The 20,959-nt window shown below is 33.8% G+C and overlaps 1 protein-coding gene across 18 annotated transcripts in view; it reads left to right on the plus strand.

Annotated features, from left to right (window-relative positions):
- PTPRD (protein tyrosine phosphatase, receptor type D) overlaps positions 1–20,959 on the plus strand; it is a 396,821-nt gene that overhangs the window by 80,240 nt on the left and 295,622 nt on the right. For 9 of the 18 annotated variants that reach the window (XM_023535084.1, XM_023535086.1, XM_023535085.1 and 6 more), the window contains exons 2-3: positions 11,613–11,761; positions 14,750–14,891. In XM_023535084.1, the coding sequence (XP_023390852.1) occupies positions 11,613–11,761; positions 14,750–14,891 (291 nt within the window). The remainder of the gene's footprint in view (positions 1–11,612; positions 11,762–14,749; positions 14,892–20,959) is intronic. The other 9 variants (XM_023535098.1, XM_023535094.1, XM_011367713.2 and 6 more) reach the window with 1 other exon arrangement.

Below are 20,959 nucleotides of genomic sequence, written 5' to 3' on the forward strand. Positions count from 1 at the left end.
CTGGAAGGACATAGATACATACCTAAAATATTCATATGACCAAAATAATTGTGCTTTCTTTAAAAGGTATCGAATGCCTACAGTATGCTAGGCATGACACAGGACAAAACTATGACACAAGCCTTTTAAACTTAGAATGTTATGATCTCTAGCAGAACATTAGTCCAAATGTGAATAGTGCTGGGTGTTTTTCAAATATATTTTTTAATTAATCATTTCACTCTACAGCAACACTGATATATAGGCAAATGAACACTTAAAAATTATTTTGCATTTTCTTTCTCCATTGTTTGCCCATTATGTATCTACATACTTATTAACAAATGGTAACACCCCTTAAAATAAAACATTGAGTACCAAGGACATATTTTTAAATAATAAAATTTTCAAGTGTTTCATCAATGAAAATATTTCAAAGTTATAATATTCATTCTGAAGATAATATTAATTATGAAGTTACTGTAGGAAATACTATCATGTTTATTATAACACTTTCTGTATTGTATAATTAACCTTGCCTTCGTAGTAAAAACTCAGGCATCTCATTTTCCACCATATTCTATTCTGGATAAAACATTTTTGAAACATACCTATAAACAAGGTTTCTTACAATAATACTTCTAAATTTCTCCAGTAAACACATTTGAACATCATTTTATAATCTATCTTACAACTCACTTAAAATATGCAGATGTGGATGCCCGTACACCGCTTTCATGTTATCGCTACTTGGAATATGTTAGCTACTTTGCTAACTTACCAGTGTGAAATCGATAGATGAAAAATTGTGGTCAGTTTATTCCTAGAAGATAGATCTATCTTAAAAAGCAATGATCCAGGCTTTTGCCAGTTGTGGTAACACCTCCCTTTGGTTGGAAGGCAGAATTTGAAACAATTCATATTGGCCTAAAGCCTTTTGGCACTTAAAGTGACATCAGTAGGTCTTCAGTTGGTGGTACTGGCATGTATAGCGCAGCCAGTGCAGCGTATCTCTCTAGTTCCTCTTAAAAAATAATAAAAAATAATAAAACAAAATTTGTGTTGTTTTGTTGGAAATTTCTTAGGGGAGAAGTAATAGGATCAGTATGCTGGAGTTTGGTAACATAAAATTGGGAAAAAATTGGAGGAAAAATTGTAAAAATGGCATCTTTTTCTTTTCTTTCTTTGCCACCTCAATTATATCTGTTCTCTTGTTCCTTTTCAAATAAGCCAATTAATTACCTTTCCTCTGTGACCCAATTTGCAGGTACATGATAAGCAGCAGGTCAGAATGAAGAATAAATGATTATTTTTAATGATGATCAGCACATCAAATGTAATAAATTATGATTAATGAGTAAATTGGCAGTGAATATGATGTAAATGAATCTGTTTTGAAAACTAACTTTACAAAAAGATAGATGCTAAAGGGTTGGTAGATTTTCTTTTTTCGGTCAAATATAGTGTCTGTGTTTAATAGCCTTGTGAGTATATTATCATCTAGAGGGAATATGAAAAAAAACAGTAAATATTGTGCCATTTGCCTACATCTTTACTGAATGAGCCTGTGAGATGGCATGACTTTTCATCTGTTTCAATGTATGGGCCTTTATTGCTCTATTGAAGGAAAATAGATGCACAGTCTGTGTACTTTGAATGTATAAGTATGTAGTAAGCAAACTAGAAACTTAAAGTAGAAAATGTTGAGTGAATATCTAAATGATGCTGCTGATACCATGTTTTCATTAAGAATAAATGACTCTGGCATAAGGAATGGTAAGAATGGCTTCACAGATTGTTTCTAAGAGTGATTCAAGACCACTGGTACACTCTTTTGAAATTTATGTCACTAAACTGGTAGTTATTAAGAGTGTCTTATAACAAAACAGATGGCCAGTCTTAATAAGCATGTCAATAGTTCAGAGAAGTTTTATGGCCCAGACACAGGGAATGTAGGGAATTGTTTGTTTTGGTCATAATATCTCATGTCTGTCTGTTAAATAAAAAGTTATTGTGGTGAGACTGTACAACTTTTACTGCTGTAAAACAAGTGTTTATGACCTAGGTATTAATATATTTTGAAATAAGATAAACTAGAAATTTATTTAACTACTGTAAACCGACTAATGCATGTGAAATTTCATCTCTATAAGATTTTTGAAAACCAGTTGGAAAGACTAGGATGGACTTGAATGTCTTGACCTATTTAAATTGAAAGTTATTTTCCATAGCATTTAAGTTTTATTTTATAGATTCCCACCCGCCACACACACTTTTTTTTCCCCCTCTTTCTTCATTGGTCTATAAATATTCACCACTATTTCCCTTTCCCTCTGTTGTCCCAGAGAGAAATGGAAAAGGCAGGATTTGAGGAGCATTTGAAGAGAATTTTTTTTTTGAGGGTGGATTTCTCAAGACTGATTACCTTGCCTGACCTCCACTTTCCATCCTTCCTGTGTAGCTCAAAAGGATAAAAATTTAACCAGCGATAAAGTTATAATTTTCACCTTTATCAATGGTCCAGATAATTGGATACCCTGATATATATTTCTACTGTGAATATGAGTTATTTTTAGCATAATTTAAAAAGTATAAAAAGCCTTAAAACATATAGTTTTTTCATCCAGTTATTAAGCATAATGGGATGCATTATACATACTGAAAATTTACATGTAGGAATGAATCAGATACAAGAATTACATATATGTAGAAGGATGTAATTACTATAAGAATAATCATTGAAACATTTTCTATAATACTGAAAAATTGGAAACAACCTAAATGTTTAACAGTAAATTAAAATATTATCTCTATGCTTTATAATATTAAGATGATATTCAATTTAAATATGTATTGACAAAAAATATTCAAAATATATTTTAAGTTAAATGTGGGTTATGAAATAATGCAGTACAATTTCTCTTTTGTAAAAATTATTATATGTTAGAAGAGCATAGAAAATTTTTAAAGGTAATTCAAGGTGATCACCATTAGAATGTTTTAAAATATTTTTTATTTTTTTTCTAATTTATGTCTAATAAATATTTACAATCATAATCAAATCATTTTACTTAAAAATAAAAAAGCACAAAAAGAAGCAAAGAGGAGGAAAACTCTGATAACAATGAGGTGAAATGTTATTCATAAAAGAGATAAGATCCATTGCATTATATAGTACTTCATATGAGTTCAGTCCTGCAATAGACACATGAGTCAGTTGCCTATGCTACATTCTGCTAATTTAAGGCCTGGTATGGATGCATTAATCTCCCACCATGTCACATCAGTGCTTTGAAGTGACAGTGTGTACTACAAGAAGTTTGTATTCTACAAATAATTTATCAAACTATAAGCTAATGTAATTCAAATAGAGGCACGGTAGTCATTTTACAACATTATTATCCATCCTAAATACTCAGCTGTGTATAGACAAGGGTTAGAGGGCATAGCACCTTGAAGAGCATTTTATCATGTCCATGCGTGCATTAAACACCTACTATGTGCTGGGTATAATTAGGAACCATGGGCCTTCAGAATGACCAGGTCAGACATACTTTTCTCAAGGTTCTGTTAATGCGGAGGGAGAGGAATACCTGTATATTAAATAGCTATAACAATATATAGTGCAAAGAGAGTTAAAAGATAGTAGATTTCATCAAGATGAGAGGATCAAAGAAGGCTTCAAGATATTTAATTTGGGTGAGAATGGATAAATTGCATAAAATCAAAAGTGGGGGAGAAGCATTTTGTACAAGGGATTAACATGTACCAAGGCATCCAGATGGGAAATCTTAGGTTTCTGATGGGCAACAGTAGATACATATTTGAAAAAATAGGTTGACAGCAGCCCTTAATGACCTTAAAAGGTCAAACAAATTTTCTGGCTTTATTTGGCAGCAGTAAGCTATTGAAACTTGCTTATTTCTTTTTATTTTATTTTGAGGAGAAAAGAGCTTTATTCTTAGATGCATTTTTAAAAAACTCAAAGAGCAAGAGTAGAAAGGAAAGGAAGTATCAATGATAATGTTTAATACTGATTGTAGTGATACAAACCTGAAGTAAGGGTGACTGCATGGGAAGGTACCAATATGATATTGTTCAGTATTTCTTCATCCTGGCTGCACATTAGAATCTTCTGAAAATTAATTACACAGCCCCATCCCACTGATTTTTGTATTTTAATTTGTCTGGAGTGGAGTCTAAGCACTTGTAGTTGTTTTTGTGTGTGTGAATTTTTTTCAGTCTCCCAAGTGAAGCTTTTTTAAAATTAAGTTTATTGGGGCGATATTGTTTAATAAAATTGTATAGGGTTCAAGTGTACAGTTCAATAATACATCATATGTGTATTACATTGTGTGTTCAGTACCCAAAGTTAAATCTCCTTGTGTCACCACGTATTTGAACCCCTTTACCCTTATCTACCTTCCCTTCTTCCCCCTTCCCTTTGGTAACCACTAAACTATTGTCCATGTCCATGAGTCTCTGTTTGTCTTGTTTGTTTGTTGCTTTCAGTTTTATATCCCACATATGAGTGAAATCATATGGTTCTGAATTTTTCTATCTGACTTATTTGGCTTAACATGATACTCTCAAGATCCATCATGTTGTCACAAATGGCAGTATTTCATCTTTTCCTGTGGCTGAGTAATATTCCATTGTACATATGTACCACATCTTCATTATCCAGTAATCTATCGAAGGCCACTTTGGTTGTTTCCATGTCTTGGCAACCATGAATAATGCAGGTATGAACATTAGGGTTCATATATCTTTATGAATAATGTTTTCAAATTTGGGGGGTAGAAACCCAGAAGAGGGATTGCTGGACCAAGTGATTCTAATGTCCAGCTTAAAAAGAGAATCATAACCATTGTTATTGGATATGAAAGAAGGGATATGAGACATAGTAAAAGCAAAACCTATAAGACTTAATAATTGAATGGTAGTGAGGCAAAAGGAGACAAAGAAAAAGTCAAGGCTGTAAGTCTGGGCATTTGGGATGGGAGGGCCACCAACAGAAACGGTAATTTACTAAAATCGATAGGATTGCAAAGGTGGATGGCATGGTATATTTTCAACGCAATGATTTTAGGATGCTGCTAGATATAGAAATAAGGTCCTTACATTGAGGAAAAGTTCAACTGGGAGATATCTTTTCATTAAATTAGAGCTCTTTTTCCAGTCTTCCTTTCTTTTTTTCCCTTTTATCTTTCTTGCCTATTTTCCCTTTTCTTTCTGTCAATGTACATATCAATCCTTTATTAATTTAAAAATCGATAGTTTTACAGAAGCATAAATATCCATTTATCCATTGGAAGAATGCTTTCATAGTCATTTCAAAGAACTGAGAGTTGAAGCCTTAAGAAAATGAATGGTCTAGACATGCATATGTCATTAAAATGCCTTGAAAAGGAAGAGGAGATATTAATGTCAAAAACTAATGGAAGTATTTGTCTTTTTCCATCATGAGCAAATTGAACACAAATGTAGGATAATTCAAAAGTATCCTACCATACTAAACGTGGAACTTATGTAATTTGTAAATTTCGTGGCATTGATTTTTGTCTGTTGACCAGGCATCATAGTTAATTTATTCCTGATTTCAATTAGATCCTGGGAATTAGGAAAGGAACCTTCATAGGCAGCAAATTCTGGGAGAACTTTCTCACTTAACTAGTGAAAAATAATGCTGTACAGCACAAAATACTTACCAAACTCTTGAGAAAACAGTCAGAATACATTTTATAGTTAACTAAAACAGATTTGAAAATAGGCATTAAATTAAGTTATACCATATTGTCTGTGTGGCATCCTTATAACTTTCTGTCTTCTCATTTGGCACAGTAAAAATATTGGGGCTTTACAATTAGATCAAAAGTCCGTGACTCACTTTTAACCTTAATGAGCCTTCCTTCATTTCTTTTTCCCTTTTCCCCTTCTTCTTTCTTTCCTTCCAGATTTCTATAGTACTATAAAGTTTTCTATAATTCTATAAAATAGGAATAATACAATCTTGCAGGACTGTGGAAAACATTGCACAGAAGGTATATGAAACATTCAGTCCAGTGCATGAGATTCATTAAGAAGTTATTTCTTTATCCCATTTTCCAGTATGATGCTCCTTAAACTAAATTTTAAGGCTAATAGATTGTTTAGGGAGTTGTAGTAAAAAGAAATACCAGAAATGCCTCAAAAAGTCTGACTTTGAAGTTTTGTCCTGGCCATAGATGTTAAAGGTGACCCTATTCAGATCCCATGTGATAGGATAGATGTCTCCACAGGCCCCAGTTTATATAGAATATTTACCATAGAAACCATCCCGGTCTGCTGTGTGTGTGCCACGATTTTGGCCCTCTTTTCAGTTCTACATCAACTTTGGGACCTCCCCTTCTGTCATATAGCCATGCATTTGAACCACTATCACAGGCACACTTTTCTCTCTATACTCTTACTCATTCATCATATGAATTATAACAGAAAATCCATCATACATGCACACTCTGGGCACTTTCTATGTTTGTAGCAATAGAGTGTGCTGTGGCTGGAAGAGAATATAAAATCCTGTGAAAGCTCTTCTACCTCTAAATCTGTAAATGGGACTATTACCCTTAGAACCGCCTATAACTCACCTCCTGTGCTCTGAATTTTTTCCCCAATCCTAGAGCCGTGTTCCTGGCTTTTCCTTCAGAGCCCCTTACTCTGATACTTTCAGAGAAAGAAAGAACAAAAATGGGCCAACCTGACAGTCTCATCAATTCTACAGACATCTTTTAGGGATGAAGCAAGTGCCTAAAAACAGAACTACTACCTACATATTCTTACTAAACATTCCCTCATCCCCTCACTTAATAGCCTTATTAACCTTCCCCCTTCAAGATTTTAAGTACATTATTATGAAAAATATCCCTTTAAAAACAAAACTATTTAAGGAAATTTTAATCAGCTGAAAAAAAAAGCCAATTAGTTACATGCTGTTAGTTTTATTCCCCATGTGACATATTTCCTTGATGTCTGCAGAAGCAGCTTATTCATTAGAATTAAATAGATAAATGGCACTCTCATTTCTTGTCTTCACTTTTGTAGTGTGTGAACCTTTCTATGAATCTGTTTTAAGTGAATCTCAGTTGGCCAATCAAGTTACTGCAAACCTGAGTTGTCTTCTTAACCTTTAAGAATGTCTCATAAATTCATTTCTTGAGGAGATGTTACTAGCAGATTTCAGTGGTTCTCCCTCATTAATAACTAGCTCTACTTAATGTAATGTACTAAAGGGAGGATTTCATCCTTGATAGAGCAGTTTGTTACAGATGGTCAAAGGCAGTTTGCTGGTCTTGGTTGGTTCTGTCCCCTAAATGTAATACCCAGAGGTACTCATTTGGACTTATCATTTTGTCTTCAGAGAGCCTGGCAACGTGAAGCCTGATGTGGCATCAAAATATTACTGTCATTACAAGCCAAGTTACTGTACATTGGTTGTACTTTAAGAAACAATCTAACCTCTTAGAAGTAAAAATTAGTCAGCAGCCTGTGGCTCCTCTTGAGCTTGTAGGGAATAATTATCTGCTAGATTCCTGGAGTTACTGTATGCTCAGTGAATGCATCCTGAGAATGCAGTCTTTGGAAACAGCAAGTGAGCATGGCAGACACGTTCTAGAATATCAGCCATGCCTCTTTTCTGACTCATATACATGTTTAGCTTCTAGATTTTCCATTTAGGAAATAGGCTTTCTGGGTCTAACAGTAATTTGGCCTCTGTGGTGCCTGGCCTTAGTTTAATAAAAGGACCTTCTCCTCACTTGTCAAGACCAGCTTGAGGAGAAATGCATTTTGCAAAGCACAGTGCTGGCAGCTTTCAGGTGGATAGGAATGACAATTAGCTACAATAATAGAAAGGCCCCTATCTAAATACTGGTGACTGTAAAGTTTAAGTGTCTTCCTCCCTCTCTTTACACTCTTGGGATTTCTGGGGTTTTTTTTAGACCAAATGTACTATCGATGATTGTATCTCATGGGCTAAACCTGGGGATTTTCATTATTCAGACCCAAGGCCATCCTATTGTGTGACTTTTTAGTGGAAGTGATTGTTTTATGCTTTTACTTGGATTATCTTCTCTTTTTACCCATCTTCAGAGCATGACTGAAATTTTGGCAGTATCCATGACAGAAGAAAGCGGAAGATTCATTTAGTTTCTTTTATTAAGCTGGATATAGAGAAGGGAAAGTGGGTGCTGTGTGTTGTTACACTCCTCTGAGAATAAAGATTTTTACTTGCCTCAAGCATTTGTTGCAGTTATTAAGTTTAACCTCCTCTATATCTCATATCTTTCTTTTGGCTGGCTGCCTAGTGTTAATGGCATCAGTCTTGGAGTTTGACCCAATAGGGTGGTGATTTATGCAACAAACATGCTTACAGAAAGGATTTTACCATATTATCTAGAACTTTAACTTTGTATCATAGAATTATGGTATGTATCTTTTTTGTGGTTTGGACTTTTCAGGCAAATATAGAAAATTGACGTATGATCTCGTTAGAAAGTCTTGATTTTCTCATATGTGTAGGCTAATGTATTTTATGTTAAAACACAAAACAAGAAACCTCTGTATGCAAACACTTGATGTGCCTATTTTATGTAGTATGATCAATTTCATTCCCTTATTTTCAAAGAATAAATTTAAGAAAAATAAATTTCATTTTCAGGATACTTTTTGAAGAAGACTGCATCACTATAGTGGCACTTAGTGGGATTCGGAAAAACAATCCCAGGTCTGAAAGGGATTCTAACTGGTTATTTTAATAAATTTTCCACAGTTCAGTAGGTTAATTCCATTACTTGACTTCATCTTCAGAAATAAAATCCTTACAGTAGCATCCAGTGGTCATAAATTTGGCAAACTCTTGTACTTGTCAATATGAGTATGAAAACTTCAAGGTAGGAGTATACAATGAAGACAAAGGAGAAGCACACTTGAACATTGGAATGGTAATCGCATCCCTTCCTCAAGTGTATGGAAATTACCCTTCTCTGCTTTCCACTTAGAAATAAGATTTCTGCATTTAATAACAATTTGACTTTTTAGTGTCCCCATTCACCAGTATTTAGGAAGTACTTAAGAAGCCGTTGTATAATTGTAGATCATCAAAATTGCCCAAATTTCCTTAATTCTTTGGGATGAGAAATGTGATGTTGTCCCTTAAAAAAAAGAAGAAAAAGAAAATCACAATGAAATGGTATCCTACATTCTATTATTTAATTTGATTATTTAATTTATTTTTTTATTTAATTTCTGACTAGTACATAGTTATTTTATTTGATTCACCCCATTCTCTCATTCTTGCAGGAAATTTAAAAATAGAACTGAGTTGTTAAAATTAATTTTTTCCCCTAGGGTTGACAATGTATTAAGCTATGGGCTTTGAAAAGGAAGGTACCTAAAAATGAAAGTACTGAAGCATTTAATGTAGTAATGCAATACATTTTATTTTTTCAGGGCACTTTCCTAAGAATTTTAATTGCATAATTATGATTTCCATGTTATATGCTGACAAGTATGTGGTTATTATCAATCTGCGTTGTTTATAACAGCAGAATGAAAAAGAAAAAAACTTCTAATATCTTTTTTGTTTGTTTCCAGAAAAGTGACCTCAATGTACAGTGTGTTTTTATTCCTGTCACTGTTAGTCAGTTTCAAATCATTTTAAGAACTTCCCACAATTCTAGTAATTATCTAGAAGGTTCTGCTTCTCTGAGATGCTACAGGATGTGATATATAGCAGCGTCGTTAGAGTCACATTTTTCCCTAATATTCCTGAACAAATGTGGACCTGTGGTCCCACCAGTTCCACTGTTAATAAGTTTATGAGGTGAACACTCATTTCATGACATTAGCATTGCAAGGATGCCTATCTACCTCTTTATTTCTTCCCTTCCCTCATTGTGGAAACCTTAAAACTGGATGGGATCTCTGCAAAATATTTTATTTCATATCTCATTTTTACAGTTAAGAAAAGTAAGTTAGGCCAAAAGAAAATTTCCCCCAAATGGTACATATACATAGTAGCGGAGCTGAGATGGGAATCTGGCTTCCCTGACTCCAGGAAAACCAAGATGAGAGTCTGAATACGCTGTCAGGCCAGCAGGAGCATCACGTGGGAAACATGCAACATGGAAGACAGAGAAAATAGTGTGATGAACAAATAGTGATGAACTTTGTTATTTTCTTCCTTCTTAGAATCTAAGGATTGTTTTCAAAATAAATATTAGCTATAGTTATTTAAAACCATTTTTCAATGACATATAACTGAAAAACAGTAGGAGAGAAGAAAAAAATTGTAATTGGGATAGGTGAATGGAAAATAAAATGGAAAAGAAAAATAAAATTTTTTTGAGTTAAAAAAATAGTCTTAACTCTAATATAATTTAAAAAACTCAAGGATACAGGAAAAAAATATAAAGAAGTAGGAAAAATAATTAAAATACCTCTTCCAAAACCACCATCATTAGTGTTTTAACATATTTGTCACATCTTTTTTTTTGGGGGGGGGTGCATTTTTATTATCTTATGTTTCTCATACATAATTTTGTATGATGCTTTTGCGGCTTATTGAAGCAAAAGTATTTCTCATGTCACATTATAGAAACTTTTTTAATGTAACATTTACGATTTGCATGATGTTTCTTCATTATGCCATGATTTATTTCACCATCAATTCCTATACAAGTTGATATTTAGGGTACTTATAATCTTTGTTAAATAAATGATAAGATGAATATTCTTGCGGATAAAAATTTACCTTCTCTTTTATAACTTTCATGTAATAGAGTTCTAGATCTGGAAATGCAAAATATATAGAATTTTCGGGGGAGAGTGGATGTTAGGCACCATTTAAAAGCAATAGAGAACTATTAAAAGCCTCCAACTTCTAGCCTTTTATCCTTAGCAATCTTTAACTCTACATCTTTCTTAACAGAATTTTTTTCTTTGCTATGACTTTGGAGGCTTCTTGACTCATCTTGATTTATGCAAATTGTGAACTTAAATTTCAAGTAAGGCAGCCCACAATATCTGGGTTAGAGAGTCACTTTACTGTAGTTTACCTATTTATGTTTCTTGCCAAACCTTCTAATTCAGGGCTATATTTCTTGTCTCTTTAAAATTTCCTAGAATTTCTCTTCAATGTCACTAAATTTAATAGCTTAGCACTGGCAATGTTGCTTTCTGGCAGTGTCCTGATAGCGGCATCAAAGCAAAGAGCTAAAATTTTACTCACTTTGATTGATGAGCTCATTTTGTTACAGAGGACAAATTGGATTTTTTTTTTAATACTGGTAATAAAAATTAATGAGTGATGTTGCTTTTCGGGATGTTATTGGATCTCTGCCTTAATACAGATTTTGGCAATAAAAGCACTAGCTGATTACTTGACCAGAAAGTTACCTCCCTTCCCTTTTAACTACTCTCAAAAGTAAAAGGTGCTTTTCTAATTTTGTAATCTTGGTACATTTAAGTATATACATTTGTATGTATGTATTGGCAGGAATGGGATTGAGGGCTGTGGGGCGAGCAGTGGCAGTGGGCTAATAACCTGTATCAAATTTCCACTTAATTGAGATGTTTATTTCTTTTTATTTTAGCACCTCCGAGGTTTACACGAACTCCTGTTGACCAGACAGGGGTCTCTGGTGGAGTTGCCTCTTTCATTTGCCAAGCTACAGGAGACCCAAGACCTAAAATTGTCTGGAACAAAAAAGGAAAGAAAGTCAGCAATCAGAGATTTGAGGTATTAGGTCCATTGTTCTGTTTCTCTGGGGGAAGTAGGAACCTATCTGCTGTACCTTTGGTTTGTGTGTTATTTTACTTTGATATAATGTGTTAGAGTCATTGAGATACGGCGTTCTTTATGTTGCATGTGATGGAAAAAAAACTTTAAATGCCTTTTTTAAAAAGGGAATTTGGGATTTCAGATTGCTGACTTTTGTCTCTGCTTGTACAAGGGCTCAAATAGTGTTCCTAGCAACAGAGCTATATTCTAATTATTCTTAGACAGTACCATATAGCTGTCCACACAGACTCTGTTGATGGGAATAAAGTCAGCTTGCATTCAACCCCATGGCTCTAGATAAGGGAGCAACGTTTTCTCAAAGGGAATTCAAGTTCCTATTACCAAGAAGATGGGAAATGGATACTAAGCAGTAAAAGATGTCCACTACACCTTGCAAGTAGCATGAACAGAATGAGAAATTTGCTCCAATGTGTTAGTGTAAAGTATTACTGTGGAAGAAACATACCCTACCAGATTGATACTGCAGTTAAATGTATTGAAGCAATTGATTTTCTATATTCAAGAAAGCTCAGTGCATTGAAGATGATGAAACACAATTCGGATATATTTGGGGTATTTGTGAGGAAACTTATGGCTTAGAAATTTCTTTATTCTGGAGGAAAAAATAGATGGTAAGGAAAATATTAGAAGAAGCACAAAATATTATGCTTGTATTTATGACATGAAGAACGTAGCTTGATTCTTTGATGGTACTAAGACCTCCAGACTGCCCCATATTGTAAAACTCACTTCCTCTTACTTGACTTTCTAATCTACTTCACAGCCTTATTCACAAATTGGCAAATTAAAGGCAATTTCTAGTTACAATAAACATAGCAACTATAAAATTTAGGAGTTTGATAATAATCATTGTCTACCAGTACTTACAGAATGATAAATGGTCTAAATACATAAAGGACCTAATTAATTACACTAGTGAAAACTGAAATCTGAACTGTAGTTTACAAATGAAAAATTTCGAATTATGTTTGTTTGAAAATCAGATACCTACAGTGATTTAAAAATAAACAAAAAGAATATCTTTGGGAAATAGTTCCTACATCATGTAGGAAATGATGTATGTGAAAATCTTTAGTACACATTTTTAAAATTTTTAAATGAAATTGAATTTTTTTTATCAAAGGGTAGTTTAATATCATGCTTTCTAGTTTTAACTCCTTGACAAAATCTTATAACAAAGATTAAATTATAATAGTAAACTTTCAAAGTATGAACTCTGCTCAGCACATAATTCCTAATGAGACTCACTTAAATACATTCAGGGAAAAATTATTAGTTTTATACAAAGCTCCTATGTCAAATGGTATGAGTCTTAGGTTGACAATCTTTAATATCTATAACAGTACATATGTATTTTTTTGGTTTCTCTAGTTTATAAGGCCCATGAGGACAGTAGGTAAAACTGATTTTGCTTCCTCTTCTATCTCCAGTACCAATTACAGCGTCTGCCCTGGAGTAGGTATACATCAATACTGGATATTAAATAGAGTTTCAAATCAGAAATTACAACACTAGCTTGCAGTGTGTGATATGCTGTTTGTCGTAAGATTTTAGGTCTAAATCTAGGAAATAGTTCAGAAAGATGAGCATGCAATGACGTGTAACAATTAGTCAAAATTTAAATTGGCGTTAAAGATGTTTAAATCTTTCTCTATGTTAAGCCATAGTATGCTTATAAATATATATTTTTAATTGTGACATATTTGACAAAGATTCCAGTAACTGTGATACTCCTAAGATGCATAATAGATTTATACTAAATGTGTGCTTAATAGAATTGAAAATAAATTGTGATGTATTGAGAAGTGGGACATTTTGGCTATTTTATAAATTTAAAACATAAATAGAATGTAGAAAGAACTTGAAGTAGACATATTTTAAAAATATTCCATCTCTTTCCTCCATGTGTTGACATACACACACACTCACACACAAAATCTGAGATTGAGCATCCCATAAATGTATTTATAAGGCATTCTCAATTTATCCACAATTTAGGCACATGCACGTATTATTCACAAGGAAATGGAGCAAGTGGGGAAAGCACAGCATCTCAGTGAGCAGCTGAAAGAACTCAGCATAGCTTTAAAAAAGACAAAAAGTACTGCACAGTTTTGTATACATATGCATCAATATCATCATTATCATCATCATCATTTTTTAAAAGTAGTGCTTGAAGTAGCTGATAAATACCTAGGTTTGCTAAACTTTCTCAGAGTAGAGTTTATAATGTTAGTGAATTCAGGCTTACTGTTTAGGACATTAATTTTCTGCCTGGTGAAGCAAGCTTCCATTTTACAGCAAGAATGCCCTAAAAATGCAGAAAATGCTAAGCTAGAACAAATAGTGGAATGATTTATGGCAAAATTAATGCATGCCATCAGGCTCTTGGGTTGTGAAAGCTATCTCGTTGGCTGCCTAAGTACTAGATTTATGCAGTTTCTCTTCATGGTTCACTCATCTATACCGTTCAGGCCGAGACACTTTAAACCAGAAGAGCTATCTGTAGTAGCATATGTTATTTCTTCACCTTAAAGTTCAGTTATTGAATGGATCCACATATGCATATGTGCTGTCAGAGACAAAATAATTTGAGAAGTTTATCCATTATAGAAGTAAGTCTCTTGCATAATTAATAGGATCATATTGCCCTAGGTACCCCTACTAAAATGTTTTCATGAGTAAACCCTGGATGGTTTTCAGTATAGACATTTTTGCATATGCAGTTTCATATCTTTCCCTTTGTTGAGTAGAAGATTCATTAAATTAAACCAAATATTATGTTTCACCACTGTGTCAAAATTTAGCCTCAAAATACTGCAAGGTTCATTCTGAGCCTAAAGGCTGGTTTACTGCTGCCTTAAGAGGTTTAGCTGAGAGGCAGACAATAGTAACAACACCTGTGACAGCTATTGTTTTCTCTAATAGGTAATAGAGTTTGATGATGGATCTGGATCAGTTCTCAGAATACAACCCTTACGGACTCCAAGGGATGAGGCCATTTATGAATGTGTGGCCTCGAATAACGTCGGAGAAATAAGTGTATCTACCAGACTTACAGTTTTGCGTGGTAAGTACTCAAGAGCAAGGTCGTTGCTTGTGTCATTATTGAAATTCTCTATCCCAGGTGTTCTTTTGTAGGACCATTAAAAAGACTAACATTGTCCTGACGCTTAAATGGCAAATGAACTGAAATAAAATGTTTGTAAGAGTTTAACTTTTCAATAGGCAGTGGGTGCCTTCTCTCATGAGTCTTGAAAAATGCTAATCAGGGAGAAAAAAGAAAAATCCCAAAGAAGTGCTGATTTCATATGCCAGATACCATTTTGATTTTTGGTATAAATCCTAGAAAGAAAACAACATGTGCTACTCTTTTGCATGTTAACATCACTTGTGTATGGATTTTCTGTACTGAAGTCTGCAACTGCTTTTTACAGATTACCAAAGCTGACATTGATGTTTGCAAAATTAAAGAAATGCCCTCTACCTACAAGCGAGTTACTCTTAAGCAGAGGAATCAAGAACAAAAAAGGCCTCTTTCTCCTCTGTCAAAAATGTGTTTTTATTTGTCTTTTATACTTCTTGAACTAACGTCTGTTGATACAAAGCGAATTAGGCTATGTGGCTTATGCAGTTTGGCCAAAGCATGGGAAGACTTGCCAGATCTCCAGTACAGTGTGTCTACTTTCTATACTTCTTTAGAATGACAATACTGGAGAATAAAGGCTAGCGATTAATAATACTCTATTTTGTGTCTCTAATTCAGTCTTTTGGGTAGAGATAAGTACATTCCTGATTTGGCTTGCTTAGTTGACATCTCCAGACTGACTTCTTTGCCTTTGTCTCTTTCTCTCTCACAAACCTATTTGTTTGTTTGTTTTGTTCTTTTTTGCTTTGAACTTCATTTTACTTGATTACACAACTTAGGAGAGAAGGGACTTTTTTAAGTTGAAGGGGATTGGAAAAAGGGATCCAAATTTAATAATTATAGAGGAACATATATGGATTAAGAATATTTATTTTCCATTCTCTTTTTTTTATTCCCATTGAGGGATTTATTTACTTTATATGTTTTATAAAATAAAAGAAAAACATTTTCTTCTAAATCTATTTAGTACCAAAATGAGTTAATCTAAGAAGCATAGACAATGAAATTATTTACATATACTTCTTAAAATATATTTTAAATAATATAAACATCTTACAAAGTTTCAAGGGACATATTGACCAACTAGATATAGATATTTTAAATGTATATAACAGAATGCTGCTTAAAAACAAATCAAATTTCAGCTACATTTCTGGCCATTACAGCAAGCTAAGTTCATACAAGAAGCTCTCCATCCCACTATAAACATATAAAGATGTTGATAAGATATCTGAAAATAAAAGTAAGTGCATTGTTAGACTTGCAAAGAAGAAAGAAATTTCCAGGTGCCAAAAACAGAATCTCCCGAGAAGAGGTAATCTGTAATCTTATAACCCAAGATAGTAACCAGATGGATTATATGCTTTAGGACTGGAGTTTTATATCTCCAGCAGTTCATAGGCCTGTACAAAATAAGGTGGAAATAAGAGGAACTAGATCAACTTTCTGCAAAAAGGTGACAATACTACTACTATTCCTACAGTGCAATACTCAGAACCCAGAAGCTAACATAAAAGCTGGTCAGAAACACTGAAGCCCATAGAGTGTGGAATAGGCAGCCATGTGAGTCGCCCCCACAACCTGGATTATGCAACTCGAGATAAGGTCCTTCATGCCCAGATGAGCTCATAGGTACCAATTCTAAAGCATGAAAGCCAGTTCCAACTCATAAGGGACGTAAGTTCAATCAGTGAGAGTAGAAATTATAGTCTGTGAACTACAGATAATTGAACTGTATGAATAGACTTTAAAAGAAAGTATTTTAAATAGTAGAAAAGATAAAGTAAGGAATAAAATCTGTCAGGTAGGAATCAGACTTTAGGGAAAAAAAAAACTGACAGGAGTCTGAAACCAGATTTCAGAACTGGAAGGAACCTTATAGACTGTATTATATATACTATAATATGAACTACAAAAAGTATATACATATGTTACTATATATATATATTCACAAAAACATAAATAAAAGGTCTGAAAATTGTAGAATCATTTTTTTCTGAAGCAAAATCAAAATTATTTGTTGATCGTCTTTTAAAATTTTAATCTTCATGTATTGACCTATTTTAGAACTAATGCTATCATATAGAAGCATATTACAAAGATACAATAAAGTGAAATTTATCACATCAGAAACATTTTATTTTCACCTTCTGAGTTCCTTGAACAAACCTCTTAAAAGGAAACAGTGACAATTATTTGGCTTGGCTTAATCTTTAGGAATTCGATAAAGACATTAACGAAAAGTTGGAAAAAGATATCACTTTGCATAGACATTTACATGGATTTATATTTTCTGGCTCCAAGCTGACTAGGGAATCCCTATCTAATTTGCTTTCATCTAACTAGCCCCCTCATAAAACAAGTGCATTTGAAAATTTTAATATGACCTTGACTTTTTTGAGAGTATCTGTCATACGTAAGTACATTTGTATTAAAATTTATGATTCTCATAGTTAAACCTTATTTTTTTTTAAAGACTAAGTTTAGCAATTTTGGAAATGTTTCATGAGAAAAACTCAAAAGGAATTTTGGATAATGGAAAAGTAGTCTAAACGTAACCTTAAAATAAAGTGCTTTCATATATCTTTACAGGATATATGAAATAAGTGGAGTTACAAATTTTCTTTTTTTCATAGTTACCGCTTTGTTTAAAATTTTTAAATAATTATTGATAATTCCATTAATAATAATTTTTAATATTCCATTTTTTAAATGGTAAACTGACATTCATAGAATATTAAAATCAGGAGCAGTTAACTAAATGAAAGTAAAGAGCTCTAATCACAGTCAAAGAGCTTTGTGTCCATTTTAAGTTAGCTTTCTCTTGCAAATTACTTTGGCAGATACTCAAGCTCTCTGCTCTGCAGTGGATGGAAACTAAACTTTTCATTCAGAGGCCCTCATCAGATGCCATTTTGTCCACATGGACCATTTACTTTTTTCTCCACTTTGCTGATGATGCCAAAAATGTGCCAACCATCCTGATGGGTTTTGTCTAAGTGGACTGGATTGAGATCACTAATTTATTTCACATAGGCTACTAGAGAACCTAATTAATTGGAGATTTAAACATCTGACCTGTGTGGCTAATGCAGAAGACATTGAAATAATGCTCTGACCACCCATGCGCATTGAAGCGGGTATTTCAGGGAAAACTTTCCCTCTGTAGCTCATCTCAGATTACCCCAGCTCTGAAGAACTGTTTTCATAAGGAAGGATAACTACAAGCTTGGGTCGAACATCCCCTGGAATGAGATATTTGGGCAATTACTATTTATACATTGTAGATTGTAGTTCATAGAAGAAATAGTCGGAGAAGGAGAGTTAAATGCAGTATTTATGGCCTCTAGGCCATTTTTAAATTATTTGATGGCCCTGGCTGTGGAAACACAAGCAAATACCAGCTCCCTCATTCTACTGTATTTTAGGAAGCGGAGAGTATCTATCATACCATGTATTTTCCCTGCTAAGCAGAACTTTAAGTGAATGCCTCAGATCTTACTGAGAAGTTATTAAGGGCTGAGCCCTGCCTAATTCTGGTAAGGACTTTGGATTGGATATTAGCCTTTCAATGAGCAGTTGAAGTAGGACCAGAGAGGGTGTTTTAAGAAGAAGGATCACAATCCAACGGGAACCTTTGTTAACTGGCCACAGTTTCTTCCTTACCAGATATATCAGGAGGAAAACTTGCAATATAAATTTATAAAATGATAACTGGGATGTAAATGTTTTCTCAAATACATGTTATCAGCCGCTAATCAGGAAAAATGAAATATCACTATCCAAAGAGTCTTCTATAAGAGTCCAGGAGCATCTTGCCTCTTTTTGGCAAGTGAAAATACATCAAGAATCCATTCTTCTTGCTCACAATATTGCCATTCTATTAGAGAAAGTTATAGGAAAATTAAGTTTGCTTCTAATTGACTAAAATGTCATGTTTTTAAATTTAGATTTTTAATGTAATCAGAAAATACACATTTTGTTGTCACCAAAACAGCATGTAATTTTTTATGTTTTTAAATACTGCATTATTTCTAAGACTTGCCCATTCCCAAATAGCACTGCTCCGTAAACCACCACTAGCACTAGTGCAGCAAAACGGGTGTAATATATAACATTGTTATTCTTATCTACTTATAGGAAACTTGCTTGTTCATAGAATACATGCAAAGTAAAATTATTATCTAAAGAAGTTAGGTGACCATACATGAGACAGTTACCTAGTTTTACAGATATATTTTATAAAATAATACTTATGTTTGAGTATCTACGTCACATAAGGGCATCATATTTTATGAATGATCATCATCAAGACGTAAGAAAGTATACAAAGTCCTCACGTCTAGATCTCCAGTAATTTAAGTTCCAGTTCTGACTGTCCCAAAATAACTGTGGCATCTTGAACAAACTTGTTAACTGTCCTGCCTTTTGTTTATTTTATTTTATTTTATTTCATTTTATTTATTTTATTATTTTTTTTGCCTCGTGTGCACCAGGAAGGCATTGCATTTGTGATCACTAGATCACTTCTCTCTGGCTTTCTGTGACTCAGTGACATGCCTTTTTCAGCAAGTCAGTTCTTATAAGATGCTCCCTGAACGTGACTATTACTGAGACAGTAAAACACACAGTGAGCAGTCGGATGAGATAGAGAAGGCATCTCATTGGGAAATGGAGAGATATGTTTGCATAATATGTCTGTTTCAAAAAAAAATGTAAGCCATTATAGAAGTTGTTAAAAAAAAAATAAAACTTTTACAATCTTTCAGGGAGAAGGCAGTCGACTCTGTCCGCCATTGTGCAGTACCCTGTGATCAGAATTAGCATGTTCATTACAGTCTCATTTTATTAATGCCTCTTTTTGAAGATGAACACAGTTGTCCCTGCTGTGAAAATGGTACTTTGCCGTTTATGTTATAAAGTGGTCTCGGCTGGGGATCTAGGCTGGGAACATTAAAGAACAAAGCACAGCTGCTTGACTGTCACACAAAAGGATTTTTATGAAAGACTGAAACAAAAGGAAGGGTGGCCAACACAGAACATACTTGCTGACAATTATGGTACTGAGTGAAGATTACTTGAACAGGCTTATAAAATAGTTGAATACTTGGAATAAATTGATACCAACATGATAAAACCTTCCTGTGTAATGCATTTCCATGCTGAAAAGAGGTGGTGGTGGACAGAGCCATATAAATAAACGGAAACTTCTGACTTTTGGTGGTGTAATCTTTAGTCCTTAAAAATAACTATTCTTTATGTATCAGTGTTCACAAAGGCAGGTGCCCATGTGCACAGGTCCCCTGGAGACCCTTGTAAGGAGAGATTTTGAAACTGATATTTGGGAAAAACCGCACTTGTGAGCTGAGGCTATTCATGTTCCCTTGTGATCAGTCTTTTAAGGACCATTCTTTTGAATTTTTATCACTTGTTTTCCCACATGGGATTATGTCTTGAAAGGGTTCAGAGAGAATGAGTACACATGTAAATCATTGCATATACCTGAGAACAATATTCTTCTCGGATTCATATTATAATATTATTGTTTGCAATTTTAAAATGAATATTCAGTTTTAGAATGAGTATTCGTATTAACTGTTGATTGACTTATTCATAGAGCTGTGTAATTGTCGAGCTGGGGTGGGGAATTTGGTGTTTACCTAGTTTAATCTCTTATTTAATGTGAAAAACCATGGACCACAGAGTTTACAATGATTTTTTTTTTTTTTTACATACAGCTAAGATTTCCTTGGAATTTCACCCAGTCAGAAGTAACCCCTGCTGTATTAGGTTGTGGCATGTATTCTAGCCCTTTAAATATTTTGATGTACAGGTTTCCCCCGCTATTTGAAAGTAGAGAGTTTCTATGAAACCTTTTGCAAAATGAAATGATGTAAAGGGTAGAAGCAATTACCTTAGGATACATTTCACTAATGGGTACAACAAATAAATCAAGGTACAGCACAGATGCTCACAGACACAGGTTCAAA

Source organism: Pteropus vampyrus, unplaced genomic scaffold, assembly GCF_000151845.1.
Source record: "Pteropus vampyrus isolate Shadow unplaced genomic scaffold, Pvam_2.0 Scaffold136, whole genome shotgun sequence".
Lineage (NCBI taxonomy): Eukaryota > Metazoa > Chordata > Mammalia > Chiroptera > Pteropodidae > Pteropus > Pteropus vampyrus.